At 29.2% G+C, this 16303-nt stretch overlaps 1 protein-coding gene across 2 annotated transcripts in view; it reads right to left on the bottom strand.

The window, feature by feature from the left end:
* Positions 1-15668, bottom strand: part of Cdc42 (Cell division cycle 42) — a 33641-nt gene extending 17973 nt beyond the window's left edge. The window contains exons 1-4 of one of the 2 annotated variants that reach the window (XM_016049844.4): positions 15391-15668; positions 13165-13315; positions 5198-5380; positions 337-534 (exon numbers count right to left, since the gene is read on the bottom strand). In XM_016049844.4, the coding sequence (XP_015905330.1) occupies positions 337-534; positions 5198-5380; positions 13165-13269 (486 nt within the window). In that variant the 5' untranslated portion in view covers positions 13270-13315; positions 15391-15668. The remainder of the gene's footprint in view (positions 1-336; positions 535-5197; positions 5381-13164; positions 13316-15390) is intronic. The other variant, XM_087152065.1, reaches the window with a different exon arrangement.
* Between the last annotated feature and the right edge of the window lie 635 nt (positions 15669-16303).

The raw sequence follows: 16303 nt of genomic DNA, 5'->3' as shown, positions 1-16303 counted from the left end.
GAGTCTTTATCCATCAATCTCCTGAAATCTTTTAGCAAATGCTTTAAATGAATAATAAAAAAAGGACTAATTTTAAAAGCTGGTATAATTTTCTCCATATTTTTGTAAAAAATTTTTCATTGAAGCCAAAGCAGAAACTTTATTTTTGTATCAAAATATATAAAATTTAGAAAAAGAGAAAATAGTATTCTTATTTTTACATACATAAAAATATTTATCACTATTTATTAAATATTTTACATTTAAAGTCTAATTATTGAAGAAAAATTTATTTATTATAGCGCAATAAAGGATCTTTTATATAATTACTACTAAATAAAAGAAAATTAAAATTACCTGAGTTAAGGCTGAACATTCAACATACTTGACAGCTTTCAATTCTTTAGCCAATTTTTCCCCTTGTTCATATGTGATAGGCTTCTGTTTATTTTTTGCTAATTTTTCTACTGTTATTCCATCATCTCTAAGATCAATCTGAGTACCCACTAAAAGAAACGGTGTTTTCTGGCAGTGATGAGTAATTTCTGGTACCCACTGAAACACATATTTAAAATCAATAAATGTAACACTTTAGATTACATGGATAAGAACTTTTTGGAGAAATAAAATACAAAAAATTGGCAATAAAAGTAAAACAACCTACAATTTAAAAATTCAACCTTTTAATTGATCTTTTATTTCCAGAGAGAATAGACTGAAATATTTTGGGAATTGAAATTGATATCAGAAAGAAATTCATTTAGCTTATTAGATAAATTTTAGATTTTAACTTTTTAACTTGTGTGAAATTAAGTTCATGAACAAATGGCATTGCTAGTGCTAATTCATAAAAATTGATTTTTAGAAACATGGCACAGCCTGAGAACGAAATTAACAAATGTCTACTATTTTTTATTTTTGGTTAGAATGATCTAATGCAGAAAACATTGCTGCCGTATAAGATTATTCTACGCAGTTTGATTAGATCCTTCGATGCATTCTGCATTAGATCATTCTAATTCTATACATTCTGTATTAGATCATTCTAATTCTATACATTCTGCATTAGATCATTCTACGCATTTTGCATTAGATCATTGTATGCAGATGGTTTTGCATTTCCCCCTAATTACTAGTGCGTTCTGTTTTAATATTATAAAAAACTAACTTATTTCGACACCCTGTGAAAACATGTTTCCAAAGGCAAGAATGCAGAAAACAATTAATCAAATTATCCATCCTTTTTCTCAGTAGTATTAAAAACCCTTTAATTGACAAAGATCATACTATGATTAGATTTCATTAGACCATTCTACACATTCTACATTAGATCGTTCGATGCAGATTTTTTGGCTTTTCTTTGCAGCATAAAAACACTTTAATCTACACAAACTCAATGACTATTGAAAAAAAATACTCAAAAATGAAGAGCGCTAGTTTCTTACAGCTGAAGGATGCAGAGAGAGGGAAGATTATTGAACATGATTAAATTAGGAACATTTAATTATCACAAAAAACGGACAATATATTTTTACTCTACTTGGAGGTATTTTTTAACAAGATATAAGCTCAATTAGAATAGATATAGCAGCCATTAAGTTCCAACAAATTTTTGAAAAAATCATAACTATGTAACTTTGCTGTTGTATAAGCTACATTAAGAGAATAATTTAACACCATTCAAAGCTGTTCTTGTTAATTTAAATTGAAATAAAGATAATTTTAAAAAATAACAAATTTAAAGAATTAAAATTTATTTAGTTATAAAAAAGTATATCTGTGTGCACAAAACACACAATTTATAGATAAATATTACGTTTGTTCTTATTAAAAATAAAAAATTCTTCATATTGAAATTTTACATGTTTTTCATAATGAGCAGATGGAACTGCCTGGAACTGAAAACTTAACAGCTATGAATAACTAATGAAAGTAGGAAAATTTCATTAACTATAACAATAGCATATATTTGTTTTTTTTTTCTCTTGATACGAATAAAATGAAAGCATTTTTTGAAAAGTAATTTTTCTTTTTTGTCTTCTCAAAAAAAGAAAAACACTAATTTTGTAAAAAAATTTTAAACATAAATTTCGTGACATGGTCCATCTAATAAATATCCATTAACATTTACAATCAGTATGAGATTGGCATGTTCCATTAAATACCAATTTTAAGTGTTTTTAATCCACATCAGAGTGTCCACCAGGTCCCAAGGGAGGGGGGAGGGGAAACAATGCCCCCCTACACAAATTTTTATGACTTTTTTTGAAATTAGGGTGTCAACTAAGTCTTAAGAAAAAAATTCATACCACCTAAATTAATTTTCATGACTTTTTTTGAAACATTTAGGCCTTTTTTTTCTTCTTATACTTCTTTATTAATAAATATTTTACAATTCATGTTAATGTTAATGCATTCTACATACATTTATGATTAACCAAATTTAAAAAAAGTGGAAACTTTTTAATGGACTATTAACCAGATATACTGCTGTTTTACTGAAATGAGGATAACAAGTGCTTTTCTGAAGCATTATAAATTATTCAATTAGATTTAAAGAAAATACTTTTCTAAAATGTTTTAAAGTTGGTTTTTTTATTTATATATACACTGATTTTCTACACAGGGCAATTTTCTTAATCTGCGCTACAGTCAAAGGCACTGGTGCCTCTTCTTGTAGCCTCAATCTTAAGGAATTACAATTTTTTGGCTGGATCTAGATCTTTGTATTGAGTCATCCGATCCTGTAGGACTTAACTATTAAAATAACAGGGCAATTCAGCAATAAAAATTTCATTTAAGTACAAAAGCATTTCATTAAGTACAAAAGCAGTTCATTTTAGAATATTACATAACAGTTTTAAATAATTACCACTTTTTTAGCTTTTCTCATAATAAAGATACACTATCTGGCCATTATTGACCGGTTCCCCCTCATTTCGAATACATGAGGTGCTAGAATCAAGTCAGTAGGGCCGGTATTTCGTCGGTATTTTCCCCACCACAGGTTCCGTATTTATTCGGCCAGAATGAGTCCACCTGCCGTTCAAGGGGTGCCCAGTCATTAATGGCTAGATAGTGTACATATTACATTATAAGAATTTTCGATTTTGTTTAAAAGACTGAAGAAAAAAAACAGTGCCAATTTTTCTTTTTGTTTATCAGCTGTTATCATTTCTGATTGTGCATTGGAACTACACACAGAACATTTAGTTTCATTTAAATTAGTATTTTCATTCCCACTGTTTCTCAAATTAATCTGTACTTCAACAATTTCTGCTTCTTCAACTTAAAAGTTTGGAAAAAGTTCAATTTTTTCCACTCTGCTCTTTCTATGAGACATTTTCTGTTTGTTGGTTAGGATTTTCCATGCGGAAACTTTAAGCTTCATTTAAAAGTTTCTAGTCTTTCTCAATTAATCTAGTCTCTCAAATTAATCTGAAAATTCTAGTTTCTGCCAATATTATTCGAAGGATTCAATTTCTTAACTTGCTGAATATTTTATAAGAGCTACTTTTTCAACTTGCTATGTTAAGAATGCATGCTAGAAAGGGTTTGTAGAGAACACCACCAGTTAGCACTTCGGATTAAAAATTTACATTCCACATGCCCTTCAATCCAGAGAAATCATCAAATATACTACAAAATAAGTATAAAAACAGGTCTGCTTAAGCCTATTTTTTAAAAAATCTGCTTGGTTATTAATTAACCTGCTTGGTTAAAAAGATATATTAAATACTGTACTGTTATGACACGCCAATTTTGAATTTGAGTGAAAACTTTTTTCAGTGCTAAATTTGAAGTGATTGCAAAATTTTTTTGGGAGGTTATTCAGGGTTATTTTCCTGTTATTTTTTGCTTTATTTCAAATTTTGCTCATTTTAATGTCTTACTGATAGGATAGGTGAATTTGAATTATCACCTTTTATGAACTTGATTCACGGCGATTTCATGATAAAGCCACATAGTTTTTTGGATCATTTTCTCAGACCTTTTTGTTTAGTTTTTTTTTTTTTTTTTTTTTTTTTTTTTTTAATGTTTTCGAAATCCAATATTTTCATTAAGCGAGTTTGAGTTAATAATTTTTTCAAATTTTGAAATTTTTAATATGTTATGATGACACGAATTTAAAATTTGAGTTATCACTGTCTGCCGTTCTATGTTCACAACAATTCGGTTTCGGCATAAATTCATGTCATCTGATGATCGCCATAAGGTGATTTCCAGGTAGTTTTCAAATTCAACATTATGACAGCGCACAATTTTCTTATCAGAATTGAAAACTTCTTCATACACCCCCTTGAATGGTGATAACCTTTTTGGTCGGTATTTATAGTTCTTTCCAGCCAATTCAATGTTTGAATGATCCCTACTTTAATAACTTAAAAAGATAAAAATTAATGACTTTTCATGACTATTTGTGACCAATGAATACTCTGATTCCTTGTTACTCGTTTTCACAAAATCAAACAAAGCAAAGTTTCTGATAGTTAACAAGTATTTAAAGCTTGTTAGGAACACAAAAATTCTGATATTTCATCTGCAAGCCCATTTTCTCACATCATCCATTAGTCTGGATAAAACATGGAAAATTTAAGGGCTATTTGAATGATAGTGTTAATTTTATCACAAATATGATAAATACACAAAGATATAGAACTAGGTACAGAAAAGAGTGTGAATAATTGCATATTTTGCTTTGCAGTTTAAGTGTTTGAGGTTGCATTGAGTTTTTGTAGTTTTATTTACATCCCTTTTTAAAAATAAAATTAGGTACAAACTTTAAAATTCTACTATTATAATGCATTATTATTAACTAACTCTCAAAGTATTTTACATTTTTTTAAGAAAGTTTCCTGCATTTTTAGAGTCAACCTAATACCTATAGACCTCCTAGTCAATGATTCCTATTAAACTAAAGAATTAAGTTGTTAATTTACGATTCATTATTTTAATTTCAAAACTCCTCTAAAACAAGGATCTTATACGATAAAACATAAATTGTTTCTATTTGCTAAGAATAAATAACAATCTTTTCACATTTAAATGCTTAGTCATGCACTGAAGAAAATACAACTTAGTAGATTTAGAGTAATAAAGTCACATTAGATAGCTAACAAGAGCTTTCCATCATGCTACGTTTATTTCGCAATTTGAATTAAATACTACAGAAATTAAACAATTAAAAAATATTAGTAAAAATACCAGGTTGAATTACCTTTTCTTTAACATTTTCAAACGAAGAAGGAGAAACTACAGAGAAGCAGACAAGGAAAACATCTGTTTGAGGATAACTTAGAGGTCTCAAACGATCATAATCTTCTTGACCTGCAGTATCAAATAGACCAAGCGTGTATGGTTCCCCACCAATCATAACAGTCACTGCATAATTGTCAAATACCTAAAAAGAAAAAAATTAAATCATTGATACCTATTATTGAGAATAAGATTAAATCGAATTGTTAAAACATTGATGTAAAAATTTTTTTAGCTTACTAACTGAAAAATGAAATACAGTGGAACCTGTCTAAATTGACCACCCTCGGGACCAAGTCAAATGGTCACTATATAGAGGTGGTCACTTTATGCAGACTCTTTAAAAAGAACTCTTTAAATAAAACTTGTATAAAATGGTCACCTTACTCAGATGCTCACTTTACCCAGGTGGTCACATTTACAGGTTCCACTATTAATTGGTATTAATTAAATATTAATTTAATGAACAGCAGGCTATTATTTAAAACTTAGGTTAAAAAAAGAATAATACAAATACACAACTAACCATTTATAATTATCTACAAAAGAAAAAAAAACATAGAAGCAATTTAAGCAACTGACTTTTTTGAAATTCAATTTCTCAGGAACTATTCAACCTATTTTGCTTGAAGTTTGTATTTTGCTATACAAAATAACATTCTTTAAAATGATGCAAAAAGTTCTTTAATCTTATAATTCCAAATTATTCCAACCAGTGTTAAATAAAATTAAAAAAAATAAATGTTTACTAAAAGTTATTATTTGCATGGAATTTTCTTTGGATAAACAAATTTTAAATCTGTGTGCAAAAATGCTTCAATTCACTTAAAAAGTTCTCGAAATATAGGGAAATGCACAAAATTAACATTAAGGGGTCCAAACTTTGAAGCTCACTTCTGAACAAACTATTGATACATATTATATATTTCCCAGATTGGAGCTACCACCTATATTTTGGGTGTCAGAAATCTGAATCTGATGAAAAGTAAAGGCATATTTATTCAGAAAAAGCATAATTTTGTCTGATTTCGTTACTTAAAAAATCATCTGCACTTATTAATAAGCATATTTGGTCACTCCTTTGAGCCATTAAGATTGAGTCTTAGAACATGAAGATCTGATAATTATATCAAGAGTTATTCCGTGTGGTCCTTTTTTTGGCACGATGAGAATATAAGTAGGGCATTTTTTTGGTACAATAACTTTACAAAATATTTTTGGAAAATAAAGCTAAAGAAAAAAATACAAGGTATGATCAAAAAGTATCCGACCTTAATTTTTATTGGTCAAACAAACGCAGCTATGGGGGCGGGGCTCGATGTGTGGTTGTGAGCATGCCTAGTGCGCATGCTCATTTTTTTCTACAGCTCCAATACAAGTCAGTCGGCGTCAGGCCATTCATGATTGAACAGGTGCAAGTGAGTGTCGTCGGATTTTATTTTTTTTTAAATGTCAGAAAAAGTCGAACAGCGTTATTGCATAAAATTTTGTTTTAATCTTGGTGATTCGCAAGTGGAAACAATTCGCAAGATTAAACAAGTGTTTGGAAATGAAGCGATGGGCACCACACAGATAAAGGAGTGGTACAACCGCTTCAAAGATGGCTGCTTATCAGTTGAAAGTGAACCACGCTCAGGGAGGCCCTCAACATCGAAAAATTATGCCATCATTGATCAAGTGAGGAATCTGGTGATGCAGAACCGCCGAATCACGATCAGAGAGCTTGTAGACGAGGTGAGTATTAGTTTTGGTTCCATTCAATCAATTTTGACTGACGACTTGGGCCTCAGGAGAGTCTCAGCAAAGATTGTACCAAAGCTGCTAACATTTGAGCAAAAAAACCTTCGCCTGGAGATCGCACAAGACATGCCGAAACTGTGAACGGTGATCCCGACTTTATGAACACAGTGATTACAGGTGACGAGTCATGGGTTTATGGATATGACCCAGAAACCAAGCGCCAGTCAACACAGTGGAAGCATCCTTCATCCCCGAGGCCCAAAAAAGCAAGGCAAGTTCGCAGCAATGTCAAGGTCATGCTAACTGCCTTTTTTTACTCCAGTGGCTTAGTACATCACGAGTACGCACCACACGGTACTACAATCACCAAGGAGTACTACCAAGAGGTTCTGCGTCGCCTTCGTGACGCAGTGAGGCGCAAGCGCCCGGATCTGTGGGCAACAGGCAGTTGGAAGCTCCATCATGATAACGCTCCCGCACATTCTTCCCATTTAATTCAGAACTTCTTGACAAAACACAGCACACCAGTGGTTCGTCAACCTCCCTACTCTCCTGACATGGCTCCCTGCGATTTTTGGCTTTTCCCAAAGCTGAAAATGCCACTAAAAGGGACCAGATTTCAGACCAGAGAAGACATTATGCAGAATGCGACAGACCATCTGAGAGCAATACCGAAGGAGGACTTCCAGCGATGCTTTCAACAGTGGCAGAAGCGTTGGGAGAAGTGTGTGGCAGCCCAAGGGGACTACTTTGAAGAGGATTTGTATTAAATAATTATATCATAATAAACGTTTATTTTATGAACAAAAGTCGGATACTTTTTGATCACACCTCATATATATTTGGTTTTACACAATTCTCGAATAAAGGAGCATATGTGTTATAAAATAATAGGAAACGAAATATACGAAAATAGTAACAATTTATTAAATTAAATTTAAAGCTCCATTTATAAAGTTAAAGAATTCAAACTAATAAATAGAAAAATTGACTCATTTTTTTAACAAGAAATTTTGTTAGAATTTTTTTAACCCAAAAATTTCCCCATGGCTGCTTGAATTTCCTCTAAAGTCTTGTTTGTGCAGTCAGAAATATTCTGCTCACCTGAATATAATTAATTAGAACAAATATTGAAAATCAATAAAAACATTTAGACAATTATTGGCAAGCACTTTTATTTTACTTAATCTAAAAAATTTTCCTAAATTGTAACACAAAAAAATTAAATTCAATATTTAGATTGATAATAAATAACAACTCTTAGTCATTAGCTGTAATAGTTATAATATGGGTCTTAAAGTATTAAGACTACCATTAGAAAAACCAATTAATAGTTTAATAATTTTGGCTACATTTTTCATATGTCATACATAATATTTAATCATAATTATAGTAATATATAATGCAAGTATTGATCATGACTTAGTATCTAATAAAATGTCTTCAACAAAAAAAAAAAAAAAAAAAAAGGAAACTTGCCCCATGTTTTTCACAGTTTTTTGATGTGCCATGTCACAAATCAGCTTTTGACATCAAAAGCCCAACCCTGTTTTTATCCCCTCAGTTTGTAGTAATTCTATCATAAATTCACATTGTTGTCCGATTGTGTTGGTCAGTAGTCATCAGTGTCAGATTGTATTGGTCAGTAGTTAACTGTCAAAAACATGGGGCAAGTGCCCCATGTTTTTGACAGTTTTTTGATATGTCATGTCACAAACCAGTTTTTGACATCAAAAACCCAACCCTGCTTTTAACACCTCAGTTTGTAATGATTCAATCATAAATTCACATTGTAGTCCGATTGTGTTAGTAGTTATTTTTTTTTTTTTTTTTGGCCATTCTTGTGCCAAATTTAAATATCATACCTGCCAACATTAGAAAAATAAAATAACGGAGATTTTACTTGCGACATTTTTGGGCTACATGTACGATTCTGATATCTGATGCAAAAGCATGGATGTCAAAAAGAGAAATTCGAAATTGGAAATAAAAGTACTTACATTTAGCAAAGTTGAAAATATCTACAAAAATCTTAATCTAAAAAAATTTCTAAACTATTATTTATAATTACTTAAACCATAAACACTCAACATCAAAATAATTTTCATAATTTTAAGTAATTAGCTTTATATTACAGAATTATTACATGCTCACATTTCGAACGTAAGCCAATTTGAATAAGCACAGGAAATTTTTCATCAAAGTTCTGTTCATAACAGTTACCAGGAGAAATTACTCTTCCTCAAAAGCAAGTTCACAAGCTTTCCATCAGAGAGTGATGAGTGAAGTTTGGAGCAATTTTTTTAAAACCTTAAATAAAGTTTTCTAGGGGTCTGCATTGCTCAGCAGAATGTATAGGGTACCTAACATAACATCTGCTATACTTTCGAACTGTTTTTTTTCTTTCCTTATACAATTCATTTTCTAGTTGCTTGACTACCAATAAATGATTCGGAAAAAAATAAATACTTTCCTGTTTGGACGATTGGTAAAAATACCAACACAAACAAAGTTATTGCCAGATTCCCATAGATAAATAACAAAGTTTGTTATCGGAGAAAAAAACAATTTACTGAATAAATTATTCAGAGCGGCTGTGCAAGAACTGCAACACTGTTGAGGAATAAGAGAAGTATTTTTACTATTAGCGCATAATTATTGCTAAAAAATTAATTTTTTTTTATTTCTTCAAAAAATACGGAGATGTTTAAGAACATGTGGGTAAACGGGAGATAGTCCTCAAAAACGGAGGTCTTCATTAAAAAATAGGAGACTTGGCAGCTGTGAAATATTATAAATGCAAGCTTATTAGGCAAGCAAATTTAGAATTGAGTTGTCACAATCGGAAGTTTCTGAAAAGAAAAAATTTTATGACTTAATCTAAAAAAGTTATCGCGATTTTCCTGCTCCCCTTTCAACTCTGCGTCCTTCATAACCCGTGGACACCCTATGCATCCACTGTACATTGCAGAACAATTTATGTCTAATTTACAGTTGCAAAAGAAAAAATATGCATTAAGAATTTTTTCTTTTCATTATGCAGGCATATTTTTGATTTTTTTTTTTTTTTTTTGCAATCATTGAAAAGAATAGTTATAATTAAAATAGTGAGAGATGTTAGTTTATCGTTGATGATAGCCTCAAAACATTTTATTATAAAGCTTGTTCAAGAGCTTAAGACATAATTCCACTCTTTAGTTAGTTATAGATAAATACTGTTTTTTATTTCATAACCACTTCAATACTTGTATTTTTATCTTTAAATATTATAAATTACAGTGTTTTAGAATAAAGCATTTTTTGACAATCGATACTTATGCTCTAACAATAAAATTAAACTTTAGATATATATGCCAAACATTCTGCTTTAATCTTTAACTGTTCTTAAACAATTTAAATGGTAAAAAATATGCTCAAAATAACAAAACTGTTGATTAAAATATGCTTATCTACATAAAGATTTTACAAATTGAACTAATATCATTATTCAACTGAGATAATAACTACAATTCCTTATCAGTAAATTATGGTTAATCTAAAAATATCAAATGAATTACTAAATATTAAATTACAGATTAATAAGAGTTACAAAATAAAATCTGTAAAATAAAACCATTAAAGTAAAAAATATTCAAAAACATTTGAAGAATTTAAGTTTTTAATTTCACACAAACTTTGATATTCTTTTAAGAATTAATCTTCTTGAAGTTGGCTAAATTTTTTTGGTCATAATTATAAGAACATAAATTGATTTAAGTTTTTATAAAATATTCCATTTTAGGAAAACAAAACTAAATTATATGACACATAAGTATTCCACAAAATACTGAAAATTTGTAATTCGTTTGAAATATGATTTCATTGTGGTACAAAAAGTAATGCTGAGAGGGTGGGGATATCCAATATTTTTAAAAATAAATTATAGCTGAGCCAAAAAATTATGAAAATTTAAAAGGAATCTAAACAATATATTCCAGTTAACTGCCACAACTATAAACATAAGTTGCAAAATGCAGATAGAAAGACAAATAGCATGTACATGCAAATTAATAACCAAATAACATTTAATGTTTTCAGATTGATAACACCAACAACAATTACTAGTTTAAAGAAATAAATCTCTCTAATTTAATGATTACCATTTTTTTTAAACAAAAAAATAAAGTTTGCAATACAATTTAAAATTGGAAAACATATTTTCAATTACGTGACAAAAATTATTATCAGCATATAAAATTTTCATCGTAAATTGGACACAAATAGCATTACCAGGAGGTAATCACAAATAGTTTTCCTCCAAAAACATGTAAATAATTCTGCAAGGACTTTTATCGTTCAGAAACACATGTCACAGTTTTTAACATTAAAGTTAACATGTATGTTAGGTATAATCACCAGCGAAATTTTAAAATTTTATATAAGTAATAATATTCAATAAAATTAAGCTAAATATCATTAAATATTGATCTACTAAACACAAACACACAATGTTGTCGTTAAATATGTTATAAAAGAAAAAATATCTGATAAATATATTATTAAAAAAAAAATTTATAACATTCTAAAATATTTTAATTAGAAAAATTGTGACTAAAAAGAAGTAATTTTTAAATTATCTGTTTCAATATTATTACTTCCAGGGCTGGCAGGTTTTTGACATGTGACAGTTTTTGACAGTTTAAACCATAGTTTAAACCGTCACGTCAAAAACCTCACTGTCAAAAATGTCAAAAACCTATATTCATATGTGAAATTTAATTAATACATAAAATTTATATATTTTTTATAAAGGATAGTGTTTCTAAATGTTCTAGAAAAAATAAATTTAAAATTTTGAAGAAACACTTATATTTTGAATAGTAACCAAAATCTTGTACTTTTGAAAGCTCACATCTTTTGTAATATTATGTATTCATTTTCATGTGTTATTGAAAATTTGCAGTGATATTATTAAGAAATTTATTTATAACCAAATTTAGTGTATAGTATAGATTATACTAAAAATTAGACATTTATAAAGATAAACATTAGCAGTTTTGTACATTAGACATCTTCTTTTAAAGAAAAATCTTTTTAATATTCCTTTAAATCTTCTTAATAATCTTTTTAACATAAGACAATACAAATTTAAATGCTTTCTGTTAAATACACAGAGTAGTTAGTGTCGATTTACAGTATATTCAGCCTATTCATTTACTATGCTGAAAATTTAGTTTATCCAAATACTTGTGAATTTCATTTTGCTGAATACGATATAGTTTTGTTGAATATCTAAATATTCAGCTGTTGAATAATTACTTCTTGCTTTCAAGATATGCATTATTTGTATTCTTAATACAAGTGGAGAAAAAAAAATTAAGAGATAAAAATTGTTTTAAAATGATAAGTGTAATAATTATAAATAAATATAATAAACAATATGAATTATATTTATCATTATTCATAAATATAACTACTTTTAAATTCAAATTAACATACTGGATAATAAAGATATTCGATAAAACATTAAAAAAATTTTTTTATACAATTGTATCAAGTTTGTATTTATACAACATAACTTGTAAGTTCCTTATAAATATTAGTTATATGTTCCTTATATGTCAAAAATGCATAGTAATAAACTTTTAATTTTCTTAAGTATCAAAAAAAAAAAAAAAATTTTTTTTTTAAATATAAATATTTAAACAATTTTTGTGCAATATTTTGTGCACATGCATTTGAATATAAATTTCTGAGATTTTAAATCTGTTATTTTACCTTAATTTTAATTAAAAAATATTTTAAAACCTGCTGATTACCTATAGTATAATTAAATTTCAATATAATGCATGGCAACTGTTGGTAGTTTTGAAGTTTATATATTTTCTTGGCGAACTTCAGTTTTTGACATTTTTGACGGGTTTTTGACAGTTTAAACCAGTATTATACCCTTGTCATGTCAAAAACCACTTTGACGTCAAAAACCCAACCCTGATTACTTCACAGCAAAAGTTTTGTCCATACAGAAAATTGTAAGCCAGCAATTTTCACAATAGTATTTTATTGTTCTAAGTCCCTTACAAAAGCATTTATTATCATTACAAAAAGCATTAATTTTATTATTACACAATAGATAAAAGGAAACTGATGATTTCAAGAGAAAAATTATTGACTGATGAACATAAAAATAAGTGTGAAAATAGAACTTACAGTGGGAACATATTCTGAAGGGAACTTGTTTGTAGTATAGGATATCAACAAACAAGTTTTACCAACTGCTCCATCACCCACAACTACACACTTTATGGTCTGCATAATTCAGATTCTCTTCAGGACAATGTGCCAGGACCAGCGTGGCTGCCTGATTAAAATCAATCAATCAATAATGTTGATAATGAAATATTACATAAACAGCATAGAAAGATACATTTAGCATGCAAGAAAAATTATTCTACACAACATTTATTATAAATCCTTATTATGGTACAATAAATAAAATATATAATCAATTTAGAAAAAACATCTGTTCTTGTTTATCTCATTACTGAACTACAGTGTATTAACATGTTTAAAATTTAGCTCCACAGTTATTATACCAACACTAAAACTACAGGCTACACATTTTCGCCATAGCCAGATAGGTTTTAGTTAGTGTACTAACTATTTTTAGAATGGCGGCCCATCCTACCTGCCCTTTCATGTATCCTCTTAGATCTTTTTGTAAAAATAAACAGCCATTCCTAAAAAACATAGCTTATTTATTTGTATTCCATTTTTAAAAAAAATTATTCACTATTTAAATAACTACACTCTGGTAAAATTTTCTCTGCTTATAGGTTCAACTCTGATTATAGCTATTTATTTTGTCAGGATAATTCTCAACTGGACAAATTTTTATAACTGTCACTTTTTTTTTATAGTATATTAATAACTTTTTTTAAGTGATTTTAAATACCTTCTTTTTAAAGAAAAAAAAAAGGAATCTTTAAATATTTATTTTGTCAACATTTTCCATTTAAATTGCAAGAAAAAGCTTTCCAGTTGTTTATCAATTTCGTTTTTAGTTTACTTTTTAGAAAAAAAAATTTAAGGTGTTAAGTGAATGCCCTTTTAAAACTCAAAATGTCCTATTCTGCCATGAAGTGTCCTGCCCTTTATCGTTCCTAGGCAGAGCTCTGTTTTCGTTTATGTAAACAGTGATTATGTTATAAGTTTTCTATATATGTTTAAATTGAAAGCTATGACTTATTTGTAATAAAAAAACTTCCTGAGGATCAAATCTTTTTACAACTTTCAAACTTATAAATTTTTATGTGGTTAAACACATAATTTTTTGTTTAGTTTTCAGCTATGGGAGGAATACTGATATTTGACCTTGAAAACGAAATCAACTAGATGTTTAACGGTCTAAACAATTATAATTTAACATAAAAGTTTGATAGAGCATTAAACTTTGTAATTCTTTTTAATCATCTTGTGTATGTATTAAGTGAGAACTTAGCACATCATATACCTACATGCTAAAAATGTCCAAATAACCTATATTTATCAGTTTTATTAGAGCAATACAAAAAATTGTGTTACACGAAGTTTTATTTATCTTAATTCTTACAAACCTTAAAGGAAATCATTTTACATTGCCCTTATGAAACTAATAATTAAAAGAATGCGTTAGCAGTAGAAAATCTTATTTTCACATAATATTTTAACTATTAGAACAAAAAAAAACTAAGACCTTAGGTTAGATACCAATACTTTAAATATAGTAAAATTTACGTAGAAATAACTTATAATCCTATATGATGGAACTCAAAATGTTACTAATGTATCATATATAACTAGGCTTTGATATTAAAATATGTAGGATAATGAATAAATGTATAACGGCATTAAAAGAAAATCATGTCAAAATGTTTCAATACACTATCAAACATTCAATGCAACGCAGATGTACTGAGCATTAAGTGCGTAAATACATAAAAGCATCAATTCTTGCAACATGTTAATTAAAGCAATGTATAACTTGAAGTCTACAGTGAAGAGCCTTATGAAATTTAGTACAGTTACAGTATTTGTTAAGGAAAAGCAAACATTAATAACATATGATCGGAAGCTCATTTCCTTCTTAGTGTTATTAACGAAGGCTGTTCAGAGATAGTTTATAATAAGGACACAACTTATCCAAAGAAAAAATTACTGATGAGATAAATGGGAAACATGTAATTCTGAATTGTAAATGTTTATGGATTGTACGAATTAATATTGCAATGTTTACAGCTATCTGCTTGTTTTATTTCGTTACACCGCCATATTGGATATTACAACACCGACATCGGTGTTTTGCTATAAAAAAAGGTGTACATTTTCAAATATATATTGACAAAAAAATAGCTAATGTTTTGATAAATAAACTATAATTTGCAAATTATATGTTACCGAAGAGATTCCTTTGGAACTTCCACAACTTTGACTTAGATTTATTGCTGTCCCTAACAAGAGACAGTGATGATAACTGGGCGTTGACAAACTATTGTGACATCATAACATTTTCCGTTTCCGGTGGAAACATCCAAGAAGGAAAAACAACTTTTACTACTAAAAAAAATGGGAATTAAAAGTTATTCAGATTTATTACAATTTTAACTTCCTTGTGATAGTAAAAGGATAATCGAAATGAGCTTCAGAATTTACTTATAACTTAAAACAAAAATTTCTATGAAGAAAAATACCGGAAATCAAAAATTATCAAATTTAGTGGCAACATTGAAATAAAACTACGTGTGAGTTGCAAGTTAAATCCTCTGCAAAGTAAGAGATGATTGTATGCAATATTTTGCCGTAAGTTGAAATTTTCTTGTCTCGCAGTGGTTCTTGTTCTAGTAGTTCAGTTACGTCGCTAGAGCTGCTCAATGGGCTATTGGTGACGGTCTGGATGGCTATACAGATGGACGGACTTGGTAGCCCGATGACCTGCTCTTGAAGTAGAGCACTTTACTGTAGAACAGTTTAACGAGAACCGATGCCGCACACCCTCGGTCCCTAAGCGGAGTGATCCAAGTAGTCACCCACCCGCACACTGACCGCAATCAGTGGTGCTTGACTTCGGTGGGTCCCGCCGTGGATTGATCATTAAGACACGGCTCGTAACATAGACACGGTGCGGGTGGGTAACCACTTGAATCAGTCTATGTAGGGAGTGAGCGATATTGGTCCTCGTTTCCCAAACGGTCGCTTATAGCCCATTTTGCAGCTCTATTGCGACGTAAAATGAACGACAACAACAACAAATTTCAGGCTCGAGGATTACAGTTTCCGTAAACCAGGAAGATTGACTTTTTCGGCCAATCTG

Source organism: Parasteatoda tepidariorum, chromosome 9, assembly GCF_982258835.1.
Source record: "Parasteatoda tepidariorum strain Cologne lab strain chromosome 9, Ptep-v5.0, whole genome shotgun sequence".
NCBI classification, from domain to species: domain Eukaryota; kingdom Metazoa; phylum Arthropoda; class Arachnida; order Araneae; family Theridiidae; genus Parasteatoda; species Parasteatoda tepidariorum.
The sequence above is the reverse complement of the archived record's forward strand: the minus strand, read 5'-3'. Positions and strand labels throughout refer to the sequence as shown.